Source organism: Hypanus sabinus, chromosome 11, assembly GCF_030144855.1.
Source record: "Hypanus sabinus isolate sHypSab1 chromosome 11, sHypSab1.hap1, whole genome shotgun sequence".
Taxonomy (NCBI): Eukaryota; Metazoa; Chordata; class Chondrichthyes; order Myliobatiformes; family Dasyatidae; genus Hypanus; species Hypanus sabinus.
Window position 1 is genome coordinate 112,331,471 of NC_082716.1, and position 26,955 is coordinate 112,358,425.

At 43.8% G+C, this 26,955-nt stretch overlaps 1 protein-coding gene across 1 annotated transcript in view; it reads right to left on the bottom strand.

The window, feature by feature from the left end:
* Nucleotides 1-26,955, bottom strand: part of LOC132402297 (BTB/POZ domain-containing protein 7-like) — a 205,918-nt gene that overhangs the window by 20,334 nt on the left and 158,629 nt on the right. The window contains exons 7-10 of the mRNA XM_059985162.1: nt 18,856-18,999; nt 11,998-12,184; nt 2,379-2,557; nt 732-1,100 (exon numbers count right to left, since the gene is read on the bottom strand). Of these exons, the coding sequence (XP_059841145.1) occupies nt 732-1,100; nt 2,379-2,557; nt 11,998-12,184; nt 18,856-18,999 (879 nt within the window). The remainder of the gene's footprint in view (nt 1-731; nt 1,101-2,378; nt 2,558-11,997; nt 12,185-18,855; nt 19,000-26,955) is intronic.

A 26,955-nucleotide genomic window follows, 5' to 3' on the forward strand; every position in this document is an offset into this window, starting at 1 on the left:
GACCTAAAATGTGATCAGATCTCCATGTAAATTCTAAAGCTAGATAAAGAGACCCAATTAAATAAATAACAAGGAATTATACTTGTTCATTTACTTATTGAGAAAAATGATCCAATATTACATGTATTTGTTGGAAAAGGCATGTGAACCTTTGCTTCTTGCCCAAAAGTTTTTGGCTGTCCACTCCATCTATGCCACAGATCATCTTGTGCACCTCTTATAAGTCACCTCTCATTCTCCTCCACTGCAGAAAGAAAAGCCCTAGCTTTCTCAACCTATCCTCATAAGACATGTTATCTAACCCAGGCAGGCAGTATCCTGATAAATGTCCTCTGTATCCTCTCTAAAGCTTCCACATCTTCCTACAATGAGGCAACCAGAAATGAACTCAATACTAAAACCAGCATATTATAGACCTGTAACATAACCTCACAGACTTGAACTCAATCCTCTGATTAATGAAGGCCAACACACCCTAACGACAACATAGGACCACTAAAGGTCACCCCCATGTCAGAATGGGAATGGAAAAAGAAAAAAAGGGAGATAGTCATCAGGCTGGATGCTACCCAGATGGAATATGAGGTGTTGCTTCTCCAACCTGACTGTGGCCTCATCGTGACCACAGAGATTGCAGCTAAGACTAGTAGGCACAATACAAGTGTATTAGCAAAGGGCAGCACCAACACTCTGCCCAAGTCCTGTCTAACGTGAGAGGTGTTAGTAAATACCTGCTCTTTGAGATCCAAGTGGTCGTCAGAGGGCTCCTCACAATTTGCTGCCCTGAGAGAAGCTTGAACGGCCTGTTCCAAAGTCTGAGCAGCAGAGTGTGGCTGCAGGTTAGCACGCAGAGCACGGCATGAGGTAGGCTGACTCTCTTCTTTCTTTTCACTGGCCTGCGTCTGCTCCCTCCGGGGTGACGCAGGAGGGTGGTAGGGAGGGGGTGGCGGCGGGAGTGGGGGGCTGAAATTCCGGAAGGGATCCAAGCTCTGAACATTGGTTTCCTTCACAGGGGTGGCCCGGCGGGAATTGGCCTGGCGTTTCCCGAAGACCGGGCTGTCGATGCTCAGATGCTCATTCGGAAAATACACTGTGGGATACTGACAGGGAAAAAGAGGAAAGATGGTTAAGGAGGAGTTTTTGATTACTTAGTAAAAAGGTTGTAGCTAATGATACATCACCAATCTGAAATACACACAGAAGATAGTAAAAAAAAAAGCACACAGATTTTCCTACATTAGGAAAGCCACACATCCAATTCTTTCAGAGCTTAGGCAATGGGTCCATAAGTAGACAGTTTGCCTTTTTTGTCAAGAAACAATCTTCTGGAGGAACTCCTCTACATTGGTAAGACCTGACATAGATTTGGGAGGGGGAAGGGAACTACTATGTTAAACATCCTTCACTCTGTCTGCAGCAGGGAGGATTTCCTGGTAGCCAACCATTTTAATCCCACACCCCATTCTGACATTTGGTCCACGGGCTCCACTACTGCAATGATGAAGCCACTCTCAGGTTGTGGGAGCGACATCTTATATTCTATCTAACCTGATGGATTGAATATCGATTTCTCCAACTTCTAGTAATTTCACCCCCTTGCCCTTTTCCCATTCCGTCTCCAGTCTTACCCCTTCTCTTCTCACCTGCTGATTACCCCTCTCTGGTTCCCTTTCTGCCATGGTCCACTCTCCACTCCCATACTCCCAGATACCTTCTTTCTCAGTCCTTTACTTTTTCCACCTATCACCTCCCAGCTTTTCACTTCACCTCCCCCCACCCCACGTTGCTACACATCACTCTCCAGCTTATGCTTCTTCCCCTTGACTACTCATTCATTCCCATGGATGCTGCCTAACCTGCTGAGTTCCTCCAGCATTGGTTGGATGGTATGGTGGAGATAAGTCGCTACCAAAGGAGGTGTAAGACGCTTCTTCCCTCCGTTAGCCCTGCAGGTCACCCTTGGGCAAGGTGTAGCACCTGCTTAACACCCACCCCCCAGATCAGGGTCACGTGAAGCCATGGCAACAGGTGGGGGATGGTCGTATGAGCAGCTGGTGCATTTCACCAGTCCCGGTTATGCAACCATACTTTTTCTCTGCAAATTTTTCTACAGAAGTGGTTTGCCATTGGCTTTACAAGATGGGTGACCCCAGCCATTATTAATACTCTTCGGAAACTCTGCCTGGTGTCAGTGGTCACATAATCAGCATTTGTGATGCACCAACTGCTCATAGGACCATCCACCACTTGCTTCCATGGCTTCACATGACCCTGATCGGGGGGATGTGATAATAAATGAATGTGAATCCCTGGCCTTTCATCCATTCTGCAGGCATCCCAACCCACCCCTGAACCCTTCTCCAGAGAAAAATGATTACCTTCAATAACTCAGTGGTAGCATCTGGGAGGCCAAACTCTCTGACCACCCGTAAATAGACTGCCTGGGTCACAGCAGCCCCTGCACCGATGTTTAGAGCATATGCCCGCTGTACCTGGTCACTGTGCCAAATCTCCCTGAGACGCCTAAACATGGACTTGGCGACATCTACTGGGGGCACTGCAGGATGAAAGATAAAAAGGGCACGGAAAAAAAATAAAACAGGATGAAAGAGTGAAAGAGAAAAAAAATTAAGAGTTGGTTAATAACGGTACTATACAATAGAGTTCACCAAACGAAACAATACACCTCATCAGTTTCTGTACATTTCTTCCCGCTGGAAGATCTTTAATTTCAAATTTCACTGATGGAGCATGGACACTGATACTCAAGCCAGTATCAATTTATCAACTTATTTAATGATAATCTGTAAGTTTGTTGAATGTACAACCATTGTTGATAGAATCTCAGATGGTGTACAGAAGTGAGATATGCCAACTAGAGGAGTGGTGTTGCAGCAACAACCTGGCACTCAATGTCAGCAAGATAAAAGAGCTGATTGTGGACTTCAGGAAGGGTAAGATGAAGGAACGCATACCAATCCTCATGGAGGGATCAGAAGTGGAGAGAGTGAGCAGTTTCAAGTTCCTGGGTGTCAAGATGTCTGAGGACCTAACCTGGTCCCAAGATATTGATGCAATTATAAAGAAGGCAAGGCAAGACAATGACTATACTTCCTGTATACTGCCTCGTTCCTGTACCAAAGACGCCGCGCCCCAGTGACTCCAATGACTACAGACCGGTGGTATTAACCTCCCAGATCATGAAGATCCTGGACAGACTTGTTCTAGAGCAGCTTTGGCCTATGGTTACGCCACACTTAGACCCCTTCCAGTTCGCCTATCAGCCCCGACTAGGAGTTGAGGATGCCATCGTCTACCTGCTGAACCGTGTCTACGCCCACCTGAACAAGCCGACGAGCGCTGTGAGGGTCATGTTTTTTGACTTCTCCAGTGCGTTCAACACCATCCGCCCTGCTCTGCTGGGTGAGAAGCTGACAGTGATGCAGGTGGATGCTTCCCTGGTGTCATGGATTATTGATTACCTGACTGGCAGACCACAGTACGTGTGCTTGCAACACTGTGTGTCAGACAGAGTGGTCAGCAGCACTGGGGCTCCACAGGGGACTGTCCTGTCTCCCTTTCTCTTCACCATCTACACCTCGGACTTCAACTACAACACAGAGTCTTGAAATCTTCATAAGTTTTCTGATGACTCTGCCATAGTTGGATGTATCTGCAAGGGAGATGAGGCTGAGTATAGGGCTACGGTGGGAAACTTTGTCACATGGTGTGAGCAGAATCATCTGCAACTTAATGTGACAAAGACAAAGACAAAGCTGGTGGTGGACCTGAGGAGGGCTTAGGCACCGGTGACCCTTGTTTCCATCCAAGGGGTCAGTGTGGACATGGTGGAGGATTACAAGTACCTGGGGATATGAATGGATAATAAACTGGACTAGTCAAAGAACACTGAGGCTGTCTGCAAGAAGGGTCAGAGCCATCTCTATTTCCTGAGGAGACTGAGGTCCTTTAACATCTGCCAGACGATGCTGAGGATGTTCTACGAGGCTGTGGTGGCCAGTGCTATCATGTTTGCTGTTGTGTGCTGGGGCAGCAGGCTGAGGGTAGCAGACACCAACAGAATCAACAAACTCATTCGTAAGGCCAGTGATGTTGTGGGGATGGAACTGGACTCTCTGACGGTGGTGTCTGAAAAGAGGATGCTATCCAAGTTGCATGCCATCTTGGACGATGACTCCCATCCACTCCATAATGTACTACTTAGGCACAGGAGTACGTTCAACCAGAGACTCATTCCACCAAGATGTAACACTGAGTGTCATAGGAAGTCATTCCTACCTGTGGCCATCAAACTTTACAACTCCTCCCTTGGAGTGTCAGACACCCTGGGCCAATAGGCTGGTCCTGGACTTTATTTCCACCTGGCATGATTAACATTATTATTTAATTATTTATGGTTTTATATTGCTGTATTTCTTCACTATTCTTGGTTGGTGTGGCTGTAACGAAACCCAATTTCCCTCAGGATCAATAAAGTAAGTCTGTCTGTCTTCATTGGGAGTTTGAAGGGATTTGGTATGTCAACAAAAACACTCAAAAACTTCTATAGGTATACCGTGGAGAGCATCACTCACTGGTATAAGGGGAGGGAGGCTACTGCATAGGACCAAAAGAAACTGCAGAGGGTCATAAATTTAGTCAGCTCCATCTTGGGTACTAGCCTACAAAGTACCCAGGACATCTTCAAGGAGCGGCATCCCAGAAAGGCAGCATCCATTATTAAGGACCTCCAGCACCCAGGGCATGTCCTTTTCTCATTGTTACCATCAGGAAGGAAGTACAGAAGCCTGAAGACACACACTCAGCGATTCACGAACAGCTTCTTCCCCTCTGCCATCTGATTCCTAAATGGACATTGAACCCGTGAACACTACCTCACTTTTTAAAATTCTGTTTTTGCATTCTTTTTAATCTATTCAATATGTATGTACTGTAATCGATTTACTTATTTATTTATTTTTACTTTTCTTCTATATTATGTAGTGAACTGCTGCTGCTAAGTTAACAAATTTCTCTAAACATACCAGTGATAATAAACCTGATTCTGATTCTGACAGTGTGGGATAGGCCCTTCTGGCCCTACGACTCATGCTGCCCACCAATCCCCTGATTTAACCCTAGCCTAATTTACAATGATTAATTAACCTACCAACCAGTACGTCTTTGGACTGAGAGGAAACCGGAGCACCCGGAGGAAACTCCCACAGGGTAAACGTACAAACTCCTCCCAGGCAGAGATGGCAAGAATTGAACCTGGGTCACCTGTACTGTAAAGCATTGTGCCCCAAACTTATTAATCATTCCAAAATGGCCCTGTTGTTATTGGTGGTGGTGATCCACATCCATAAATCACTGTAGTCCACATGGCGAACGCAGTCCACGAGGATGGCACAGTTGCATAATGGTTTGCACAACTGCTCTACAGTACCAGTGAGCAAAGATGGGATCAATTTCCCCCAAAGTTCCTTTGAACACCAGCGTCTTTGAACATTTTAAAAAAAATACTCTGCTTTTCCATTTTTTATCTATCAAAGTAAATGACCTCATTTTCCTATATCACATCATAGAAGTCTATACCATAAAAATGCTTATTTTACAGAAACATCTATACCATAGACGGTAGAGTAGCAGTTAGGGCAATGCTTTAGAGCAGACAGTTCAATTCCCAATGCTGTCCATAAGGAACTTCATGCATTCTCCCCATGACTGTGTGGTTTTCCTCTGGGTGCTCAAGTTCTTGCCCACATTCCAAAGACATACGGGCTAGGATTAGGAAGTTGCAAGCATGCGAAAGCCAACAGAAGCCCATGTCATTCTCAGACTGTGATGGTCACTGTCGCAAAATGACACATTGCACTGTATGTTTCGATGTACCTGTGACAAATAAAGATAATATTCAACGCTGTGGGGTAGGAAATAGACCCAGTGAAGGCAAAGGATCAGCAATGTTTTTGACAATGATGTGCAATTTGTAAGAGAACCTAGGAGATGCTGATATTCCTATATCCCTTGTCCTTCAATGTGGCAAGAGGATGAGGGCACGTGGGGACTGCAAGTATTGGAGATGTCACTGTGAGCTACAGAATAACCTACAGATGGCAATCACACTGCAGTCTGAACTAATAAGAGTAGGAGGAAGGCCAAATGAACAAACTGGGTACACAAACTGGGTACCACAGTGGTGAGCACAACACTTTACAATATGGGTGAATGGGGCTCAGTTCCCGCTGGTGTCTGTAAGGAGTTTGTATGTTCTCCCTGTGACTGTGTGGTGCTCAGGTTTCTCCAGGTTTCCTCCAGGTGCTCCAGTTTCTCCCCACAGTCCAAAGGTGTACCGGTTGGTAGGTTAATTGGTCATTCTAAATTGTCCTGTGATTAGGCTAGGGTTAAATCGGGAATGCTGGACAACACAGCTTAAAGGACTGGAATGGCCTATTCTTTTTTTTGTAATTTTTTTTATTGAAGTTCATCATCAAACAAACATTTCCATAAGATGTATTTCAGACTGTACATATATATAGATCATAGATTAGTACAGCACATTACAGGCCCTACGGCCCACAATGTTGTGCCGACCCTCAAACCCTGCCTCCCATATAACCCCCCCACCTTAAATTCCTCCATATACCTGTCCAGTAGTCTCTTAAACTTCACTAGTGTATCTGCCTCCACCACGGACTCAGGCAGTGCATTCCACGTACCAACCACTCTCTGAGTGAAAAACCTTCCTCTAATATCCCCCTTGAACTTCCCTCCCCTTACCTTAAAGCTATGTCCTCTTGTATTGAGCAGTGGTGCCCTGGGGAAGAGGCACTGGCTGTCCACTCTGTCTATTCCTCTTAATATCTTGTACACCTCTATCATGTCTCCTCTCATCCTCCTTCTCTCCAAAGAGTAAAGCCTTAGCTCCCTTAATCTCTGATCATAATCCATACTCTCTAAACCAGGCAGCAACCTGGTAAATCTCCTCTGTACCCTTTCCAATGCTTCCACATCCTTCCTATACTGAGGTGACCAGAGCTGGGCACAGTACTCCAAGTGTGGTCTAACTAGAGTTTTATAGAGCTGCACCATTACATCATGACTCTTAAACTCTATCCCTCGACTTATGAAAGCTAACATCCCATAAGCTTTCTTAACTACCCTATCCACCTGTGAGGCAACTTTCAGGGATCTGTGGACATGTACCCCCAAATCCCTCTGCTCTTCCACACTACCAAGTATCCTGCCATTTACTTTGTACTCTGCCTTGGAGTTTGTCCTTCCAAAGTGTACCACCTCACACTTCTACAGGTTGAACTCCATCTGCCACTTCTCAGCCCACTTCTGCATCCTATCAATGTCTCTCTGCAATCTTCGACAGTCCTCTACACTATCTACAACACCACCAACCTTTGTGTTGTCTGCAAACTTGCCAACCCACCCTTCTATCCCCACATCCAGGTCGTTAATAAAAATAACGAAAAGTAGAGATACCAGAACCAATCCTTGTGGGACACCACTAGTCACAACCCTCCAATCTGAATGTACTCCCTCCACCACGACCCTCTACCTTCTGCAGGCAAGCCAATTCTGAATCCCCCTGGCCAAACTTCCCTGGATCCCACGCCTTCTGACTTTCTGAATAAGCCTACCGTGTGGAACCTTGTCAAATGCCTTACTAAAATCCATGCAGATCACATCCACTGCACTACCCTCATCTATATGCCTGGTCACCTCCTCAAAGAACTCTATCAGGCTTGTTAGACACAATCTGCCCTTCACAAAGCGATGCTGACTCCCTGATCAGACCATGATTCTATCTCTATAGATAGAATACCCATAGATCCTATCTCTAAGAATCTTTTCCAACAGCTTTCCCACCACAGATGTAAGGCTCACTGGTCTATAATTACCCGGACTATCTCTACTACCTTTTTTGAACAAGAGGACAACATTCCCCTCCCTCCAATCCTCTGGTACCATTCCAGTGGACAACGAGGACATAAAGATCCTAGCCAGAGGTTCAGCAATCTCTTCCCTTGCCTCGTGGAGCAGCCTGGAGAATATTCTGTCAGGCCCCGGGGACTTATCCGTCCTAATGTATTTTAACAACTCCAACACCTCCTCTCCTTTAATATCAACATGCTCCAGAACATCAACCTCACTCATATTGTCCTCACTGTCATCAAGTTTCTTCTCAGTGGTGAATACCGAAGAGAAGCGTTCACTGAGGACCTCGCTCACTTCTACAGCCTCCAGGCACATCTTCCCACTTTTATCACTAATTGGTCCTACCTTCACTCCTGTCATCCTTTTGTTTTTCACATAATTGAAGAATGCCTTGGGGTTTTCCTTTACCTTACTCACCAGGGCCTTCTCTTGCCCCTTCTTAAGCTCCTTTCTTGCTACCCTATATTCCTCAATAGACCCATCTGATCCTTGCTTCCTAAACCTCATGTATGCTGCCTTCTTCCACCTGACTAGATTTTCCACTTCACTTGTCACCCATGGTTCCTTCACCCTACCATTCTTTATCTTCCTCACCGGAACAAATTTATCCCTAACATCCTGCAAGAGATCCTTAAACATCAACCACATGTCCATAGTACATTTCCCTGCAAAAACATCATCCCAATTCACACCCGCAAGTTCTAGCCTTATAGCCTCATAATTTGCCCTTCCCCAATTAAAAAATTTCCTGTCCTCTTTGATTCTACCCTTTTCTATGATAATGCTAAAGGTCAGAGAGCGGTGATTACTGTCCCCCAGATACTCACCCACTGACAGATCTGTGACCTGACCCGGTTCTTTACCTAATACTAGATCTAGTATGGCATTCCCCCTAGTCGGCCCATCAACATACTGTGACAGGAATCCATCCTGGACAACCTAACAAACTCTGCCCCATCCAAACCCTTGGAACTAATCAAGTGCCAATCAATATTAGGGAAGTTAAAGTCACCCATGATAACCACTGTTATTTTTGCACCTTCCCAAAATCTGCCCTCCAATCTGCTCCTTGGTATCACTGCTGCTACCAGGGGGCCTATAGAATACCCCCAGTAGAGTAACTGTTCCCTTCCTGTTCCTGACTTCCACCCATACTGACTCAAAAGAGGATCCTGCTACATTACCCACCCTTTCTGCAGCTGTAATAATATCCCTGACCAGTAATGCCACCCCTCCTCCCCTTCCCCCCCCCTCCCCATCCCTTTTAAAGCACTGAAATCCAGGAATATTGAGAATCCATTCCTGCCCTGGTGCCAGCCAAGTCTCCATAATGGCCACTACATCATAATTCCATGTATGTATCCAAGCTCTCAGTTCATCACCTTTGCTCCTGATGTTTCTTGCATTGGAGTACACGCGTTTTAGCCCTTCTACCTTACTACCTTTACACCCTTTATTCTGCTTCTCTTTCCTCAAAGCCTCTCTATATGTTACATCTGGCTTTACTCCATGCACTTCTTTCACTGCTCTATCGCTCTGGGTCCCATCCCCCTTGCAAATTAGTTTAAACCCTCCCGAACCATGCTAGCAAACCTACCAGCAAGGATATTGCCTCCCCCTTGAGTTCAGGTGCAACCCATTATATATCATATAATCATATGTCACAAATCTCCACATAATATTTATCTGAGGTATACACTTATAGAAAAGAGAGAAAAGAAAAAACAAGCAAAAGTAAAAAACTATGTACAAGTAGGGAGTGATTTTTTTTTACAACATATTCATTGATTTGTGAGAATAAAATGAGGCATTATATAGTTAAACCATTTTTCCCAGTATGAATCAAATTGTTCCAGCTTATGATTAACAAATGCTGTTATCTTCTCCATTTTGTGCTGTATCTCAATAAAAATATAATTATCAATCTCAGAAGATGTAGTGTGATCACTCAAGTTGAGTATTTCCCTAAAGGGGTTGGGTGGATTCCCTTACTGGAGAACACCTGTTTGTGACTGCTTAATACCACTCAGTCCTTGACAGTTCGGGGTCAGGATCCAGTGGCATAGAGTACAAGATGACTGGGGACCCCTCACTGCTGCAGCCTTCCTCTGCCCACAGTGCTGTTGTGATGCGTCATCATCTTCCACCAGCTCCACCACTGAGGTCGGTTGGATTCCTCTTTGTCTGAAACCTCCCCCTTACATCCATTGCTGGGCTTATGGATGGTTCTAATTAGGGTCAAGGGCTCACTTGGGTCATCAGGGTTCTTGACTTCAATAGGTGTCATCCTCACAGATATATCTGGGTAAAACCTCTCCCTGAAACAGCTCCGCACTAATTCTCACGCACCGTAAAACATAAATGATGGACACAAGTTAAACAACACATGCTTAAAACCGCAGTGTATGTACTCTGCAATCTGCCACTCGTGTGTCTAAACTCATGATTCCTTTGCATCTGTAACATCAAGGCACGCAAAGTCACAAAAGCATATGCTAAAATACAGTTCCCGGAACGAGTATACACAACCCCACTGGTGTCCCGAATATTCAATAATCACCCTTCGCAACTGGCCTCACCATATTAACACACACACACAAACTTTTATATCTATTAGTTCAGTTCTCCACTGTGTAAATGATAGACACCGACATGAACAGGTCCTACTGTGAGTGTTAATTTTAATAATGCCCACCCACTTAGACTGCTGAGACCTCCAGCCACATGATGGGGCACAAAGGTGTCCCGGGCAAGCCCCCAAATATGGTTGCGTTAACAAAGTTGTTGGAAGTATGGGTACACATGAAGTATTCTCTTTATTGGACAAAATGAGGCATAGCATGCATCGTACTGAGACTCTTTCATAGCAAAAGGTCTGCCTGACCCAACACTAAAAGTCAAAGTTATATGCTAAAAGTCGAAGTGCAATTCAGGCTAAAGATTCCATATTTACAATGCCTACTTTGAACAACACAACTCCCTCTTTGCACCCACATGACAGACACCCAAATAATAAATTTAATCAGTACTGTCTGGTCTTCCAATTTAATGTGGTTCATGGTTTTGGGCACCCATTGTTCTAAGCTGCATTTTAGATTTAATCCACAATTCATATTTGCATCTAAGACTGGTGTTGAAGTTATTTACCATATGTGCTAACCACAAAAAATGCTCTAACTGTTGACCCTACAAGAAACTAAGTTCCAGATGACTGAACTCCAGACGGCAATTTCCAAACACAGGGAAATATAAACAATGACTTTGGTAAATTATTTAAAACAAGAGCTGCATTTCTGAAACTTAACCATCTAGCTTAACCATGCATTTTTTCCAATACCCTCCGGGGTACACCTCTGCTTCTGTGTCGGAATTTTAAGTGATTGTGGTTACTGGTGCTTTACAGCTTCGGGGACTTGGTTTCAACACTGACCTCAGGGCACGGATTCTACATCCTCTCCCTGTGGCCATTATGGTTTCTGCTGTTTGCACTGGTTTCAACCTACCTATTTCTAGGTGAGTTTTTTTTTTGCGTCTTTGCACTTTACTGCTGCTGCAAAACAACAATTTTCATGTCATATGTCAATGATAAGAAATACGACTCTAACGTAGCAAAGACACATTCCCAAGATGGCACTGGCAATATACCGTGACATTTTGCTGACAGCTTACAAAACAACTAGATATACTTCTTCTGAATCCGCAGCCTGTAATTTCCTTTTACTACATACTTCTGAACCATATACATGAACTAGCGATTTTACTATCTCCTGAAGGATTCAGTAAACTTGACTCTCAGGAATGTAAACATAGAAAATAGGTGCAGGAGTAGGCCATTCGGCCCTTCGAGCCTGCACTGTGCTGTTGCTAAGTCAACAAATTTCACAACACATGACAGTGACATTAAACTCAATTCTGACTCAAACACCCTCTTTCCATGTCGCAGCAAGTAAATACATATCAAATGTCCGGCATTACAGTCAAAGAGTTCAAGGGCAACTCAACACTTCTGGGAGGAATCTGATCCGTTATCATTAGTCAACCTACCAGGTACTTCGTCTCGCAGAGTGGCAGAAACACTTTCATCGCATCCCTGGGGTGATCCAGAATTAAAACGAGAAAAATCCGCTATGCTGGAGTCAACCATGTAGAGTGTGTCTGGAACACTGGAGATCCGACTCATTCGAACCTTTTCCAGACTGCTCTGCTCTGACATCAGCTCATCCAGCACGATCTAAATGGAAAGAACTTGCACTTGGTTTTTCCAGTATTTTAGTTGTTTTGCTGATTCCAAGCAGACTATACCTGTGCAATTGATTGCCACAGACAGCTGTGGAGGTCAAGTCATTGGGTGGAGGTTGATAAGTTCTTGATTAGTGGGTGTGCTGAGGGTTACAGGGAGAAGGCAGGAGTTAAGAGGGATAGAACAATGATGAAGAAATGGGAGAGCAGGCTCAATGGGTCAAATCCTGCTCCTATGTTTTATGCTCTAATGATCTATTGATATCACTGAGAATGTGGCTTTGATTGCACCCTGTTCATACACTTCTTTATGAAAAGGATGCAGGGTCCTTAGTATTATCAAGGATCCCACCCACCCATCCAGCATCCTCCTTGACATTCTACCACCAGGCAGGAGACTCCAATATATAAAGACAAGAATGGTCAAGATAGGATAGCTTCTTCCCTCAGGCCATTAGGTTCTTGAACTCTCTGCCACATCGTATTTGAAGTTTCACTAGCTAATCCATTTGTACCTTACAATATTTAATTTATGTACTTTATTTATGTGTAATTCATCTGTAGATTTTATTCTTACTTTCTTAAGTTTTTGTGTGTTATATGTGTGTACGTGTACTTCTGTGCTTTATGCCCTGGCACAGAGAAAACTTGTCTCATTTGACAGCATACATGTATATAGTTAATAACAGTAAACTTGACTTGACTTATGGAAAGAGAATGAGTGGGCCAAGGACTGGCTACAGTCTCAGGGATTAAAGACAGCTATGGCACCTTTCTGTAATGGCTGTATAATGCAACGATCTGTCAGCCTACAGCCAATTGGGAAATTAACTGGGTAATTCTTCTGTCAATCAAAGCATCAGGGATCACCCCAACCTTAAGCGGAACATGCGGTAGGTATGAGAGCCTAAAAACCACACCTCATGACTCAACTCCTGATGAAGGGTTTCAGCCCGAAATGTCGTCACTACCTCCTCCCACAGATGCTGTCTGGCCTGCTGAGTTCTGCCAGCATTTTGTGTTTTTATTTGTCCTAAATATACCTGATTATGTATTTATGTGACGAGGTTTCGGGCCAAAACCCTTCATCAGGAGTGAAGTAACATGGGATGGTCCATGGCCCGAAATGTCGTCACTACCTCCTCCCACAGATGCTGTCTGGCCTGCTGAGTTCTGCCAGCATTTTGTGTTTTTATTCCTCAAGACTCAACGTCAGTTTTGTGAACAAACCCTAACTAACAACCATATTTCTCAAGGACTTGTTTTTAAAAAAAACAGTTTGCTGTTTCAATTGTCTTGCTTTTATTTAGGTCAGTCGAGCTGGTAGTTCTTTCCTTTGAAAAGAAACCCATGGCCTCTTGCCAAAATGAACATTCAACTTCAGAAAAAAAATCAAGATTTATGCAACATTTAATACTAGAAATTCATTTCCTTGTCTATTCTCTGCATTGTTCTGCTTTGAGGTTCAGACTTACGGAGGACTTTGATACGAGCAGAAGTCTTTATTGCCCATAGGAGGGTTAAAAGCTGGTGAAAAGGGTATAAGCTGATAGACTAAAATACAATTATAAGTATTTCAGTGTGGAGGAGCAACAACTTATATTCTGCCTGGAATTAAACACTTTCCCCCACTCAGACCTTTCACTTCTTCTCTCTTGCCTATCCCCCCCTCCTAGCTTCACCTATCACCTCCCAGCTGGCCTGTGTCCCCCTTCCTTCACAGTCCCGAGGAAGGGTTTTAGCTCAAAGTGTCAAATGTTTACTCTTTTTCATAGATGCTGCCTGACCTGAGTTCCTCCAGCATTTTGTGTGTGTAGTCTAAGAGGAGGAATATGATTGGAAAGGACAGTGCATTCAGAAGATACATTACAATTAACCGCGCACTGATGATGTCTCCTCATACGGTGATGAAACATTGGGAATTAAATTGCCAAGATCGGAGAACACAACCCAATCATTAACAAGCTACACATTAACAACCCAAGCTACACATCTTCTGAATTAAACTAAATGTATTCAGTGGACCAACGGACTAATTTGAGTGCTGTAAACTCTGTGGAGAGTGGGGATTGCTACTCAGTCAGTATGCTAAGTCAGCCACATTTGAGAAACACGAGTCAAGAGGCCATTGGCCCACTGCAAATGTAACAACTCTTTGAAAGTTCTAATCAATTACATACACTCCTCTAGGTTATCCCAAAGGCTTATACGTTCATCCTTTCCAACTCCCTCAGGTACACATTGATTTCTCTTTGAAAGTTAACAATGGATTAGTTTCCAATTCCCTTTCAGACAGTGCATTGCTTTCAGATCAGTTTTACGCTAAAAAATAATTCTTATTTACAATTTTGTCTTAGCCACTCATTTTACACCCATTTCATTGGCATTTTGTGGCTGACATTGTTGAGTAGTGGTTAGCACAATACTTTACAGCACTAGCAGCCCAAGTTCAATTCATGCAGCTGTCTGTAAGGAGTTTGTACATGCTCCCCGTGATTGCGTGGGTTTCCTCCAGGTGCTCCGGTTTCCTCCCACAGTCCAAAGTTGTATTGGTCGGTAGGTTAATCGATCACTGTAAATTGTCCTGTGATTAGGCTAGGGTTAAATTGGGGTATTGCTGGGTGGCAGGTCACGAAGGGGCAGAAGGGACAGTTTTGCACTATACCTCAATAAATAAATAAATAGGCCACATGGATATAATTGGGTAGTGTGGGCTCAATGGGCTGGAAGGGCCTGTTGCGTTAAGACTGTAAGATATAGGAGCAGAACTGGGCCATTTGGCCTATTCAGCCTGCTCTGCCATTTTCCCTCTCCCTACACCTATTCATGCCTTGATTAATCAAGAATCTCTCAACCTCTGCTTTAAATATACCCAATGATTTGGCTCCACAGCCACCTGTGGCCACAAATTCCATAGAATCTCCAAATGTGCAGTAAATAAAAATTAAATTTTACCCTCCTCTGGGCAATGGTGACCTGCTCTTATCAAAGTCCTACATAATTCTGAACACCTCTATTAAATGCTGCATTATTAAATCAATTCTTTTTTACTGCCGCATACTTGAGTGCTCATTTTGGCAAAAGGCCATGGGTATTCACGTAGAGAAAATTCAAAAATTGGAGGCGTAAAGGAGCTTGGGCATCCTTGTGCAGTATTCCCTAAAGGTTAATTTGCAGGTTGATGGTATCAGCATTCATTTCAAGAGGGCTAGAATATAAAAGCAAAGAGGCTTTATAAAACACTTGTAAGCAGCTTTGAATCCCTTATCTTAGAGGGCATGTATTGACATTGAAGAGGATTCAAAGGAGGTTCACGAAAAGGATTCCAGGATTGAACGGGTTATCTTTTGATGGTCTTTGATGAAATGGTGGAGCAGACTCGCTGAGCCAAATTCTGCTCCTATACAGTTGAAGTCAGAAGTTTACATACACCTTAGCCAAATACATTTAAACTCAGTTTTTCACAATTCCTGACATTTTTTTCAGTTCTGCCCACAAATTTTCTATCGGATTGAGGTCAGAAAATGATGTCAACTCTGGTTCATCCTTGGGAGCAATTTCCAAACGCCTGAAGGTACCACGTTCATCTGTACAAACAATAGTACGCAAGTATAAACACCATGGGACTACGCAGCCATCATACTGCTCAGGAAGGAGATGTATTCTGTCTCCTAGAGATGAACGTACTTTGGCGCAAAAAGAGCAAATCTATCCCAGAACAACAGCAAAGGACCTTATGAAGATGCTGGAGGAAACAGGTACACAAGTATCTATATCCACAGTAAAATGAGTCCTATATCAACATAACCTGAAAGGCTGCTCAGCAAGGAAGAAGCCACTGCTCCAAAACCACCATAAAAAAGCCAGACTACAGTTTTCAAGTGCACATGGGGACAAAGATCTTACTTTTTGGAGAAATGTCCTCTGGTCTGATGAAACAAAAATTGAACTGTTTGGCCATAATGACCATCGTTATGTTTGGAGGAAAAAGGGTGCGAAGAAAACCATCCCAACCGTGAAGCATGGGGGCTGGCAGCATCATATTGTGGGGGTGCTTTGCTGCATGAGGGACTGGGGTGCACTTTTCAAAATAGATGGCATCATGAGGAAGGAAAATTATGTGGATATATTGAAGCAACATCTCAAGACATCAGCCAGGAAGTTGCAAATGGGTCTTCCAAATGGACAATGACCCCAAGCATACCTCCAAAGTTGTGGCAAAATTGCTTAAGGACAACAAAGTCAAGGTATTGGAGTGGCCATCACAAAGCCCTGACATCAATCTGATAGAAAATTTGTGGGCAGAACTGAAGTGTGCGAGCAAACCTTACTCTGTTACACCAGTTCTGTCTGGAGGAATGGAACAAAATTCCAGCAACTTACTGTGAGAAGCCTGTGGAAGACTACCCAAAATGTCTGACCCAAGTTAAACAATTTAAAGGCAATGCTACCAAATACTAACAGAATGTATGTAAACTTCTGACCCACTGGGAAAGTGATGAAAGAAATAAAAGCTGAAATAAATCATTCACTTTACTATTATTCTGACATTTCACATTCTTAAAATAAATTAGTGATCCTAACTGACCTAAGACAGGGAATGTTTTCTAGGATTACATGTCAGGAATTGTGAAAAACTGAGTTTAAATGTTTCTGGCTAAGGTGTATGTCAACTTCTGACTTCAACTGTATCTTATGGTTTCTTTTCTTAAATGAACAGTTTGACTGTCAAAGCAAGGCAATTGCACCAGCAACCAATAAAAACAAAACTTTGAGAAACAAAGTGAGAATAGATGCAGAGTGGAGAGTATCCTGTCTGGTTGCATCACAGCCTGGTATGGAAACACCAATGCCCAAGAAAGGAAAAGCCTATAAAAAGTAGCAGATCCATCACAGGAAAAGACCTCCCAACCACTGAGCACATCTACAAGGAGCACTGCCACAAGAAGGCAGAATCCATCATCAAGGACCCCCAGCATTCAGATCATGTTCTCTTCTTTTTGCTGTTGGGAAGGTGGTACAGGAGCCATAGGAACAGTTGTTAACCTTCACCCATCAGGCTCCTGAACCAGCATGGATACCTTCACTCACCTCATCTCTGAAGTGACACCACAACCTATGGACTCCCTTTCGAAGACTCTACACGTCATGTGCCCAGTGTCATTATTATTACTATTATTTTATTTGTATTTGCACAGTTGCTTCTTTTGTACTATTGTTTGTCAGTCTTTGTTTGTGTGCAGTTTTTCATTGATTCGATTGTATTTCTTTATTCTACTGTGACTGCTTGCCAGAAAATGAATTTTAGGTGTAATGGTAGCATAGCGGTTAGCACGATGCTTTACAGTAGCAGCGACCGGGGTTCAATTCCTGCCCTGCTTGTAAGGAGTTGGCACGTTCTCCCCCGTGACCATGAGGGTTTCCTCCCTCGGTACCGGATGGTAGGTTAATTGGTCATGCAGATTGTCCTGTGACTAGGCTATGACTAAATTAGGCAATTGCTGGGTGGCGAGGCTCAAAGAGCCGGAAGGACCCAGTTTGTGTTGCATCTTTAAGTAAATATATAAAAATAAATACGGCGATATATACATATCTTGTTCATAAAGTTTTACTTTAAAGCAATATGCAGACTCACAGGACAAATAAAACCCACTGCTAATTAGCAAGCATTAAATCACGAGTTAAAAAACAAGGAAGCGAGGTGGAACGAGCCCTGGGTTTTAAATAATGTCACAGGCTGGATGCATTAAAGATACGGCTGTACCGACATCAAAGTAATTATCAAAATACGTGATATTGATAATATAAGATGTCACGGGGCTGTTTCTCTTGTTCGGTGGTGCGTCAGATGGCAGAGCAGCCGAGTGGCCTTGGCTGTGGCAAAGACTAGGCCTCAAGCCACGGGCGTACCTGCTGCTGCTGACCAAGAGAGGGGACGCTGAAGGTGGTGTAGCGTGGGGGCTGGCCTCTGCTGTCGAAGCTGCCTTCCAACGCCCGATCAATAGATTGGCAGGCTGGATTGTGTGCGCCTGCACACTGCTGAGAACTGTACCATCATTTTGCAGGACATGTTGCTCAGGGACTTGGCTATATATTTATTTTTTGGTGTTACTATGTTTCGTTTTGCTCGTTATTTTGAATGTGCTGTGTATATTTTGTACCTTAGACCCAGAGGAACGCTGTCTCATTCAGCTGTATTCATGAATGGTTGACTAATAATTAACGCTGAACTTGATTTGATTTTTGTATGTCACCATATACTACCCTGAGATTAATTTTCTTGCAGGCATTCACAGTAGAACAAAAAACACTACAAAATCAAAGAAAAACTACGAAGACTGACAATCAATGTGCAAAAGAAGACAAACTGTGCAAATACAAAATAAATAAAATTAATAGTAAATAAATAAGTAAATAAATAATACTGAGAACATGAGTTGTTGAGTCCTTGAAAATGAGTCTATAAGTTGTGGAATCAATTCAATATTGAGGTGAGTGAGGTTAACCTGATGATTGAAGTGTAATAACTATTCCTGACCTGCAGGTGTGGGATCTAAGGCTTCTGCCCAATGGCAACACTTAACTACAGCATTTCTCCGCAATATTCTGAACTGCTGCATTCTAATAGTGGTAAGATGAACTAGTTGCTTTATGTCAGCTTGCCTTGGCTTCCTCGATGTAAGGCGTAAACAGTCGAGGTCTGGCACCGATACCAGAGGCCTTGAGGCAAAACCACGCTCTGGATTTCCTTCCTTCTGGGGGTGGGAGCATGTCCAGTGGAGGAGAACTGATCAATGCTCGCTTCATCTGCAAAACAAAAAATAATTTGTCATTTCCACTCTATAACACAGTGGATGAGAAACAAAGCAAACAAACGAGGTACTTGATGCACCATTGATGCAATAACTCTCGGAGCCGGGAGGCAAACGATAGGCTTTTATTAGCTGCAAGAGACCACGATTAGTAACAAGTGACCACCACACAACATCCTGGAGACTGAGGGAGGAGCAGTGCCTCCAACCGCCTTTATACAGGGGTCTGTGGGAGGAACCACAGGAGCAGTCAGCGAGGGGTGTGTCCAGACAGGTATCTGTAGTTCACTACAGTACTACAGGAATTCTACAGTTCAGGCAGCATCCTTGGAGGGAAACGGACAGTTGACGTCTCAGTCAGGACTGTTCTTCTGGACTGAAAGATGGGGGAGGCTGTGGGAGATGACCAGTATAAATTTAAAGATTATAAAGATGGCTTATTTTAAAAGATTTATTGTTCACATGTATATTGAAACATAGAATAAAACACATCATATCTGATCATACTTTGTTATTTCTACCAGTTTAAAAGCAGATTTTAAGTTCAAAGTACATTTATTATCAAAGTACATATATGTCACCATATACAACCCTGAGATTCATTTTCTAATTAGTGGCAGAACCTGTTGGAATCTCATCCCTGCCAACGATAAAAGTGCTACACCTGCCCGTTCACCTCTGCCGTCACCACTAAGCAGGGTTTCGAACCGTCCTTTCCTATGCAACACTTCACCTGTGAGTGTTCAGGGTGGCCTCCTTTACAGTGTTTGAGACCCGATGTAGACTGGAGGACTGCTATATCCAACACTTTCACTCCCTCTGCGACCAGCAGTATTTCCTGCTGGTCAAGCATTTTAATTATAATCTGTATATTCATTCTGGCATGTTGGTCCACGGCCACCTCTACTGTCACTAAGGTCGGAGGAGCGAAACCTCAAATTCTGTCTGGGTAGCAAACCTGATGGCACAAATATTGATTGCTCTAACTTTCATACGACCATAAGACATAGGAGAAAAATTAGGCAATTAGTCCCAGCAATTCTGCTCCACAATTTCATCATGGTTGATCCATTTCTTTCTCAATCCTAGACTCCTGTCTTTTCCCCGTAACCTTTTACGCCTTGACTAATCACCATCTTAAATACACCCACTGACCTGGTCTCCATAGACACTTTCCAGTAATTTCGCCCCCCTCACACATTTCCCTTTTTCTATTCCGGCTTCGCTCTTACCCCTTATCTTCTCCTCATCTGCCTATCACTTCTCTCTGATTCCACTCCTCCTTCCCTTTCTCCTGAGGCCCACTCTCATCTTCTATCAGATTCCATATTCTTCAGCTTGTAACCCCTTCAACCTATCACCTTCCAGCTTGTACTCCCTCAACTCCCCACCTTTTATTCTGGCTTCTGCCCCTTATTATTGACTCTTCATTCCTCTCTATAGATGCTGTCTGAACCGCTAAGATCTTTCAGCATTTTGTTTATGTTGCTCTGGATTTCCAGCATCTGCAGAATCTCGTGTTTATGAGGAAAGGGGAAGCAAAATAGTATTTAGCTACTAACATAGACATGAAATTCAAGTTATTTGGCATTAGGTATTTTTACATCAGGGACCCCCACTATCTAGTTCATGTTCTCTTCTTGCTACAATCAGGAAGAAAGTACAAGAGCCTCAGAACTCACACCACCATGTTCAGGAACAGTTATTACCCCTCATCCATCAGGCTCTTGAACCAAATGGGGTAACTACGCTCAACTACACTCCATCATTGAAATGTTGCCACAACCAATGAACTCACTTTCAAGGACTCTTCCCCTCATGTTCTCAATATTTATTGCTTACTTATTTATTATTATTATTCTTTCTTTCTGTTTGTATTTGCACAGTTTGTTGTCCTTTGCACACTGGTTGAATGCCCAGTAGTTTAATTTTTTTGTTTACCTTTTTAATTATTTCCATGCAACTCAGCTAATTGGGGCAGCTGCTTAATTGGGCCAAAATGTACTGGTCCCAATGTGTCCCAATTAACCAGAATCCACGGTACTAAGAAAGATAACTGAAAAATGCACACAGCTTCACACAGGAAACAACTCCACTCCATTCACAGATGGCCTCTGCCAGCTTTAACCGTATATAATCAGAATCAGACTTTAATCGCCAAGTACCTGTACACATACAAGGAATTTACTTCCGGCAGATGTTGTCTCTCTGCTCATAACAGATGATAAATATAAATGAAAATATAGATTATACATACAAGTAGTGCAATCCAAGTAATAGTTAGCCGACAGTTAACCGGCAGTTAACTGTTCAGCAAAGTGACCGCAGTAGGGAAAAAAACTACTCCAGTGCCTATTAGTCTTAGTCTGGAGGGATCTGAAGCGCCTACCAGACGGAAGCTGTTCAAACAGTCTATGCGCAGGATGGAAGGAGTCCTTTATGATGTTCCCCGCCCTCTTCTTCAACCTGGAAGAGTACAGGTCCACAATAGAGGGCAGGGAGGCTCCAATGATGCGCTCGGCAGTCCTCACTGTGCGTTGTAGTCTGGTTCTATCCTGCTTGGTGGCAGCTCCAAACCACACAGTGATGGAGGTGCACAGGACAGACTCAATGACTGCAGTGTAGAACTGCAGCAGCAATTCCTGAGGCAGACCATATTTCCTCAAGAGTCGCAGGAATAACACTATTGTGACAAAAAATAAATAGCAACCAATTCCCATGTCGTAAGCTTGCATGAAGGCTGTAAAAGTAGTAATCTTTCTCAACAGAAGATTACCGCAAGGTATAAACATTAGTTAAGGCACTGGGTGTTAACCAGCCGATCTCCTGGGGAGGGACTACTGGCAAGCTGCAAGGAGTTCAGCACTGAAGCACAGAGCTCCTGCTATCAGCATTAGTGTTGTGGAGGGTCAGTACTTTTGCGCATTCTCATATGGGAGCCCAAACATTCGATAGAACAGGTCAGCTGTCCCATGCAAAATTGCTGTATGATTCCAGGAAGCTCCAGCTCAAAGCATTTCCTTTTTGTTTTTAAAAGTTGAATTGATATGCAAATACAAAAAGAAAGAATTAAATACCAGAAATACAAAAGGAAACAGGATTCTTTATTTGTAACACGTGCATTGAAACAAACAGTGACATGCGTTACTGTATTTGTATTAAATCAAATCAGTGATGATTATGTTGAGCAGCAGACGAATGTCACCATGCTTCCAATAGCAACATAACATGTCCACAACTCACTAACCCAACCATGTAACTTTGGACTGTAGGAGGAAACTGGAGCACCCGGAGGAAACCCGCATGATCACCGGGAGAATGTGCAAACTCCTTACAGACAGCAGACGAATGTCACCATGCTTCCAATAGCAACATAGCATGTCCACAACTCACTAACCCAACCATGTAACTTTGGACTGTAGGAGGAAACTGGAGCACCCGGAGGAAACCCGCATGATCACCGGGAGAATGTGCAAACTCCTTACAGACAGCAGACGAATGTCACCATGCTTCCAATAGCAACATAGCATGTCCACAACTCACTAACCCAACCATGTAACTTTGGACTGTAGGAGGAAACTGGAGCACCCGGAGGAAACCCGCATGATCACCGGGAGAATGTGCAAACTCCTTACAGACAGCAGACGAATGTCACCATGCTTCCAATAGCAACATAGCATGTCCACAACTCACTAACCCAACCATGTAACTTTGGACTGTAGGAGGAAACTGGAGCACCCGGAGGAAACCCGCATGATCACCGGGAGAATGTGCAAACTCCTTACAGACAGCAGACGAATGTCACCATGCTTCCAATAGCAACATAGCATGTCCACAACTCACTAACCCAACCATGTAACTTTGGACTGTAGGAGGAAACTGGAGCACCCGGAGGAAACCCGCATGATCACCGGGAGAATGTGCAAACTCCTTACAGACAGCAGACGAATGTCACCATGCTTCCAATAGCAACATAGCATGTCCACAACTCACTAACCCAACCATGTAACTTTGGACTGTAGGAGGAAACTGGAGCACCCGGAGGAAACCCGCATGATCACCGGGAGAATGTGCAAACTCCTTACAGACAGCAGACGAATGTCACCATGCTTCCAATAGCAACATAGCATGTCCACAACTCACTAACCCAACCATGTAACTTTGGACTGTAGGAGGAAACTGGAGCACCCGGAGGAAACCCGCATGATCACCGGGAGAATGTGCAAACTCCTTACAGACAGCAGACGAATGTCACCATGCTTCCAATAGCAACATAGCATGTCCACAACTCACTAACCCAACCATGTAACTTTGGACTGTAGGAGGAAACTGGAGCACCCGGAGGAAACCCGCATGATCACCGGGAGAATGTGCAAACTCCTTACAGACAGCAGACGAATGTCACCATGCTTCCAATAGCAACATAGCATGTCCACAACTCACTAACCCAACCATGTAACTTTGGACTGTAGGAGGAAACTGGAGCACCCGGAGGAAACCCGCATGATCACCGGGAGAATGTGCAAACTCCTTACAGACAGCAGCGGGAATCGATCTCACAGGTGGCATTTATCAATGTAGTTAATCATATAACCTGAATAACTTTATACTGGTGGCCACTCCTCTCCAAACCACTTGAATATTGCAAGGCCTAGATCAAGGTTTCCCAACCTGGGATCTATGGATCCCTCTGTTAATGGTAGGGGTGCAATGCAGAAAAATAGGTTGGAAACCCCTGGCCTAGATAGACATACAGAGGATGTTTCCAAAAGTGGATCAGAGTGCACAGCACAGAATAGAAGGATGTCCTTTTAGAATAGAGATGAGAAAGAATTTCTTCACCAGAGAGTGGAATTCAATGTCACAGATAGTTGTAGAGGCCAAGTCTGGCATCTTCCCTCTTCCTTCAGTTCTGAAGAAGGGTATCAGCCTGAAATATCGATTGTTAGTTCTTCTCATAGAAGCTGCCTGATCTGCTGAGTTCATCCTGCATTTTGTGTATGCTGCTTGGGATTTCCAGAGGAAGTTACTGACACGATGAAGGTGGCCAGAGATGAAGGACCTTCACTATTGCCCTAATGGGCATATGCCTCGCTTTTGGATTTCCAGAGGAAGTTACTGACACAATGAAGGTGGCCAGAGATGAAGCACCTTCACTGTTGCCCTAATGGGCATATGCCTCGCCTTTGGATTTCCAGCATCTGCAGACCTTCTCATGTTTATAATTAAAGAAAAAGTTGATAGGTTCTAAATTAGTCAATTGACAAAGGTTACAGGAAGAAGGCAGGAGAATGAGGTTGAGAGTGATGATGATAATAAATCAGCCATGACCGAATGGTGGAGCAGACCTGACAGGCTGCATGGCATTTTGCTTAGTGTCCAATGTTAGTGTTCTCAGGATTTAGCAGCTATCTACTCTGCAGTCATGAATCAGCATGCTCAGTCGATCAATGAAAGGGAAAAGAGATAATTCTCTCAAGGCACTTTCTACTCATTGAAGCAATTCAAGGTTCTTTCCAAATTTCTATTCACTTCCTTTATATTCCTGTCCCCTTGCAACAGAATATGATGATTAGTAATGCAGATACATATCAGTAGCAAATATCTTGTGCAGGTGAAAGGAACCTTTATAAGGTTAAACATGTAATAATTTAAGTTAATATACACATTATTTCCAATAAATAATGGGATCATACAGAGGTCAATTAAGAGGCCTCTGCTGGTTAAGTAAATATTTGAAGATTGGAGACTTACACATTCAGTGGGCTAGTTGCACAGTACCCTCACCAGTGAGTCAGAGCTCATGAGTTCAAGAGACTTGAGCATATGTTGTTTATTCGTTAATACTGGGTGGCATGACGTAGGCAATGAGGATCTTTCCATGACCATGATTGTTTATGGCAAATAGTTCTACAGAAGTCGCTGGCCATTACCTTCTTCTGGGCAGTGTCTTTAAAAGACAAGTGACCCAGCATTTATTAATACTCTTCATAGATTGTCTGCCTGGTGCTAGTGGTCATATGCCCCAGTTTATCATTGGTAAATCCAGTGTACACATCTACATGAAACACTGTTGTAGGAAAGCAACATCCATCCTCAGAGATCCTCACCACCCAAGCCACGCTCTCTACTCACTGCTGTCATCAGGTAGAAGGTACAAGAGCCTCAGGACTCACACCACCAGGTTTCAGGAACAGTTGCTACCCCTCACCCATCAAGCTCCAAAACAAAAGAGGATAACTACACTCACTTGTCCCATCATTAAGATGTTCCTACCCACCAATGATCTCAGTTCAAGGACTCTTATCTCATGTTCTCACTTTTAGACAATAGACAATAGGTGCAGAAGTAGACCATTCGGCCCTTCGAGCCTGCACCGCCATTTTGAGATCATGGCTGATCAACTACTATCAATACCCGGTTCCTGCCCTGTCCCCATATCCCTTGATTCCCCTATCCCTAAGATACCTATCTAGCTCCTTCTTGAAAGCATCCAGAGAATTGGCCTCCACTACCTTCCGAGGCAGAGCATTCCAGACCCCCACAACTCTCTGGGAGAAGAAGTTTTTCCTTAAATCTGTCCTAAATGACCTACCCCTTATTCTCAAACCATGCCCTCTGGTACTGGACTCTCCCAGCATCTGGAACATATTTCCTGCCTCTATCTTGTCCAATCCCTTAATAATCTTATATGTTTCAATCAGATCCCCTCTCAATCTCCTTAATTCCAGCATGTACAAGCCCAGTCTCTATAACCTCTCTGCGTAAGACAGTCCAGACATCCCAGGAATTAACCTCGTGAATCTACGTTGCACTTCCTCTACAGCCAGGATGTCCTTCCTTAACCCTGGAGACCAAAACTGTACACAATACTCCAGGTGTGCTACTTATTTATATTTGCATTTGTGTAGCTTGTTGTCTTCTGCACTCTGGTTGATCTTTCATTGATCCTGTTATAGCTACTATTCTATAGATTTGTAGTATGCTACAGAAAAAGGAGTCTCAGGGTTGTATATGGTGACATATAAGTACTTTGAACCAGGACTTGTGATATGGGCCAATTGCTCATATGCCCATGCACCACCTGCTTCCATGGCTTCATGTGAACCTGATCGGGGGGGGGGGGGGGGTCTAAGGAGGTGCTACACTTTGCTCAAGGGTGTCCTGCTGGCTAGCGTAGGGAAGGAGCACCTTACACCTCCTTTGGCAGAGCCGATTCTCCATACCACCACATATATAGGGTGCGAAATCTTGGTGCGATACCGAGCTAGGAACCTTTTAAATGGGTGGGGGTTGCACAGTAGCGTAGCAGTCAGCATCAAACAAGAGAAAATCTGCAGATGCTGGAAATCCAAGCAACACACACAAATTGGTGGAGGAACTCAGCAGGCCAGGCAGCATCTATGGAAAAAATGCACAGTTGATGCTTCAGACTGAGACCCTTCTTGGCCCAAAACGGGTTTCAGCTGGAAATGTTGACTTTACTTTTTTCCATGGATGCTGCCTGGCCTGCTGAGTTCCTCCAGCATTTTGTGTGCGTTAGCAGCTAGCATAATACTGTGGTGAGCATTTGGTCCATAATGACATACGAGGAAGCTCGTTTATTGTGATAGACACAAAACAGATTGGGCACCATGACCTGGAGAGTGAACCCCCTCCCTCACCACAGTCTCACACAGACATGGGAGGTGACCATCACACACCCCAGTTACAAATACATAAGTGAATAACTGCATAACCCAAGCTAAAATGTAACAATAAATGAACTAGAACTTCCCACCATAATCCTACAAAAGCATTTTAACACATGAACAATAAACAGTACTGGTCATTAGAAATGCAGGGGCAGACTGTTGACCATGCCCCCACCCCCCCCCCCCCCCCAGAGCGTCACAAAACTTTACAGTGTTAGCCACTGAAGTCCAATTCCACTGCTGTCTGCAAGGAGTTT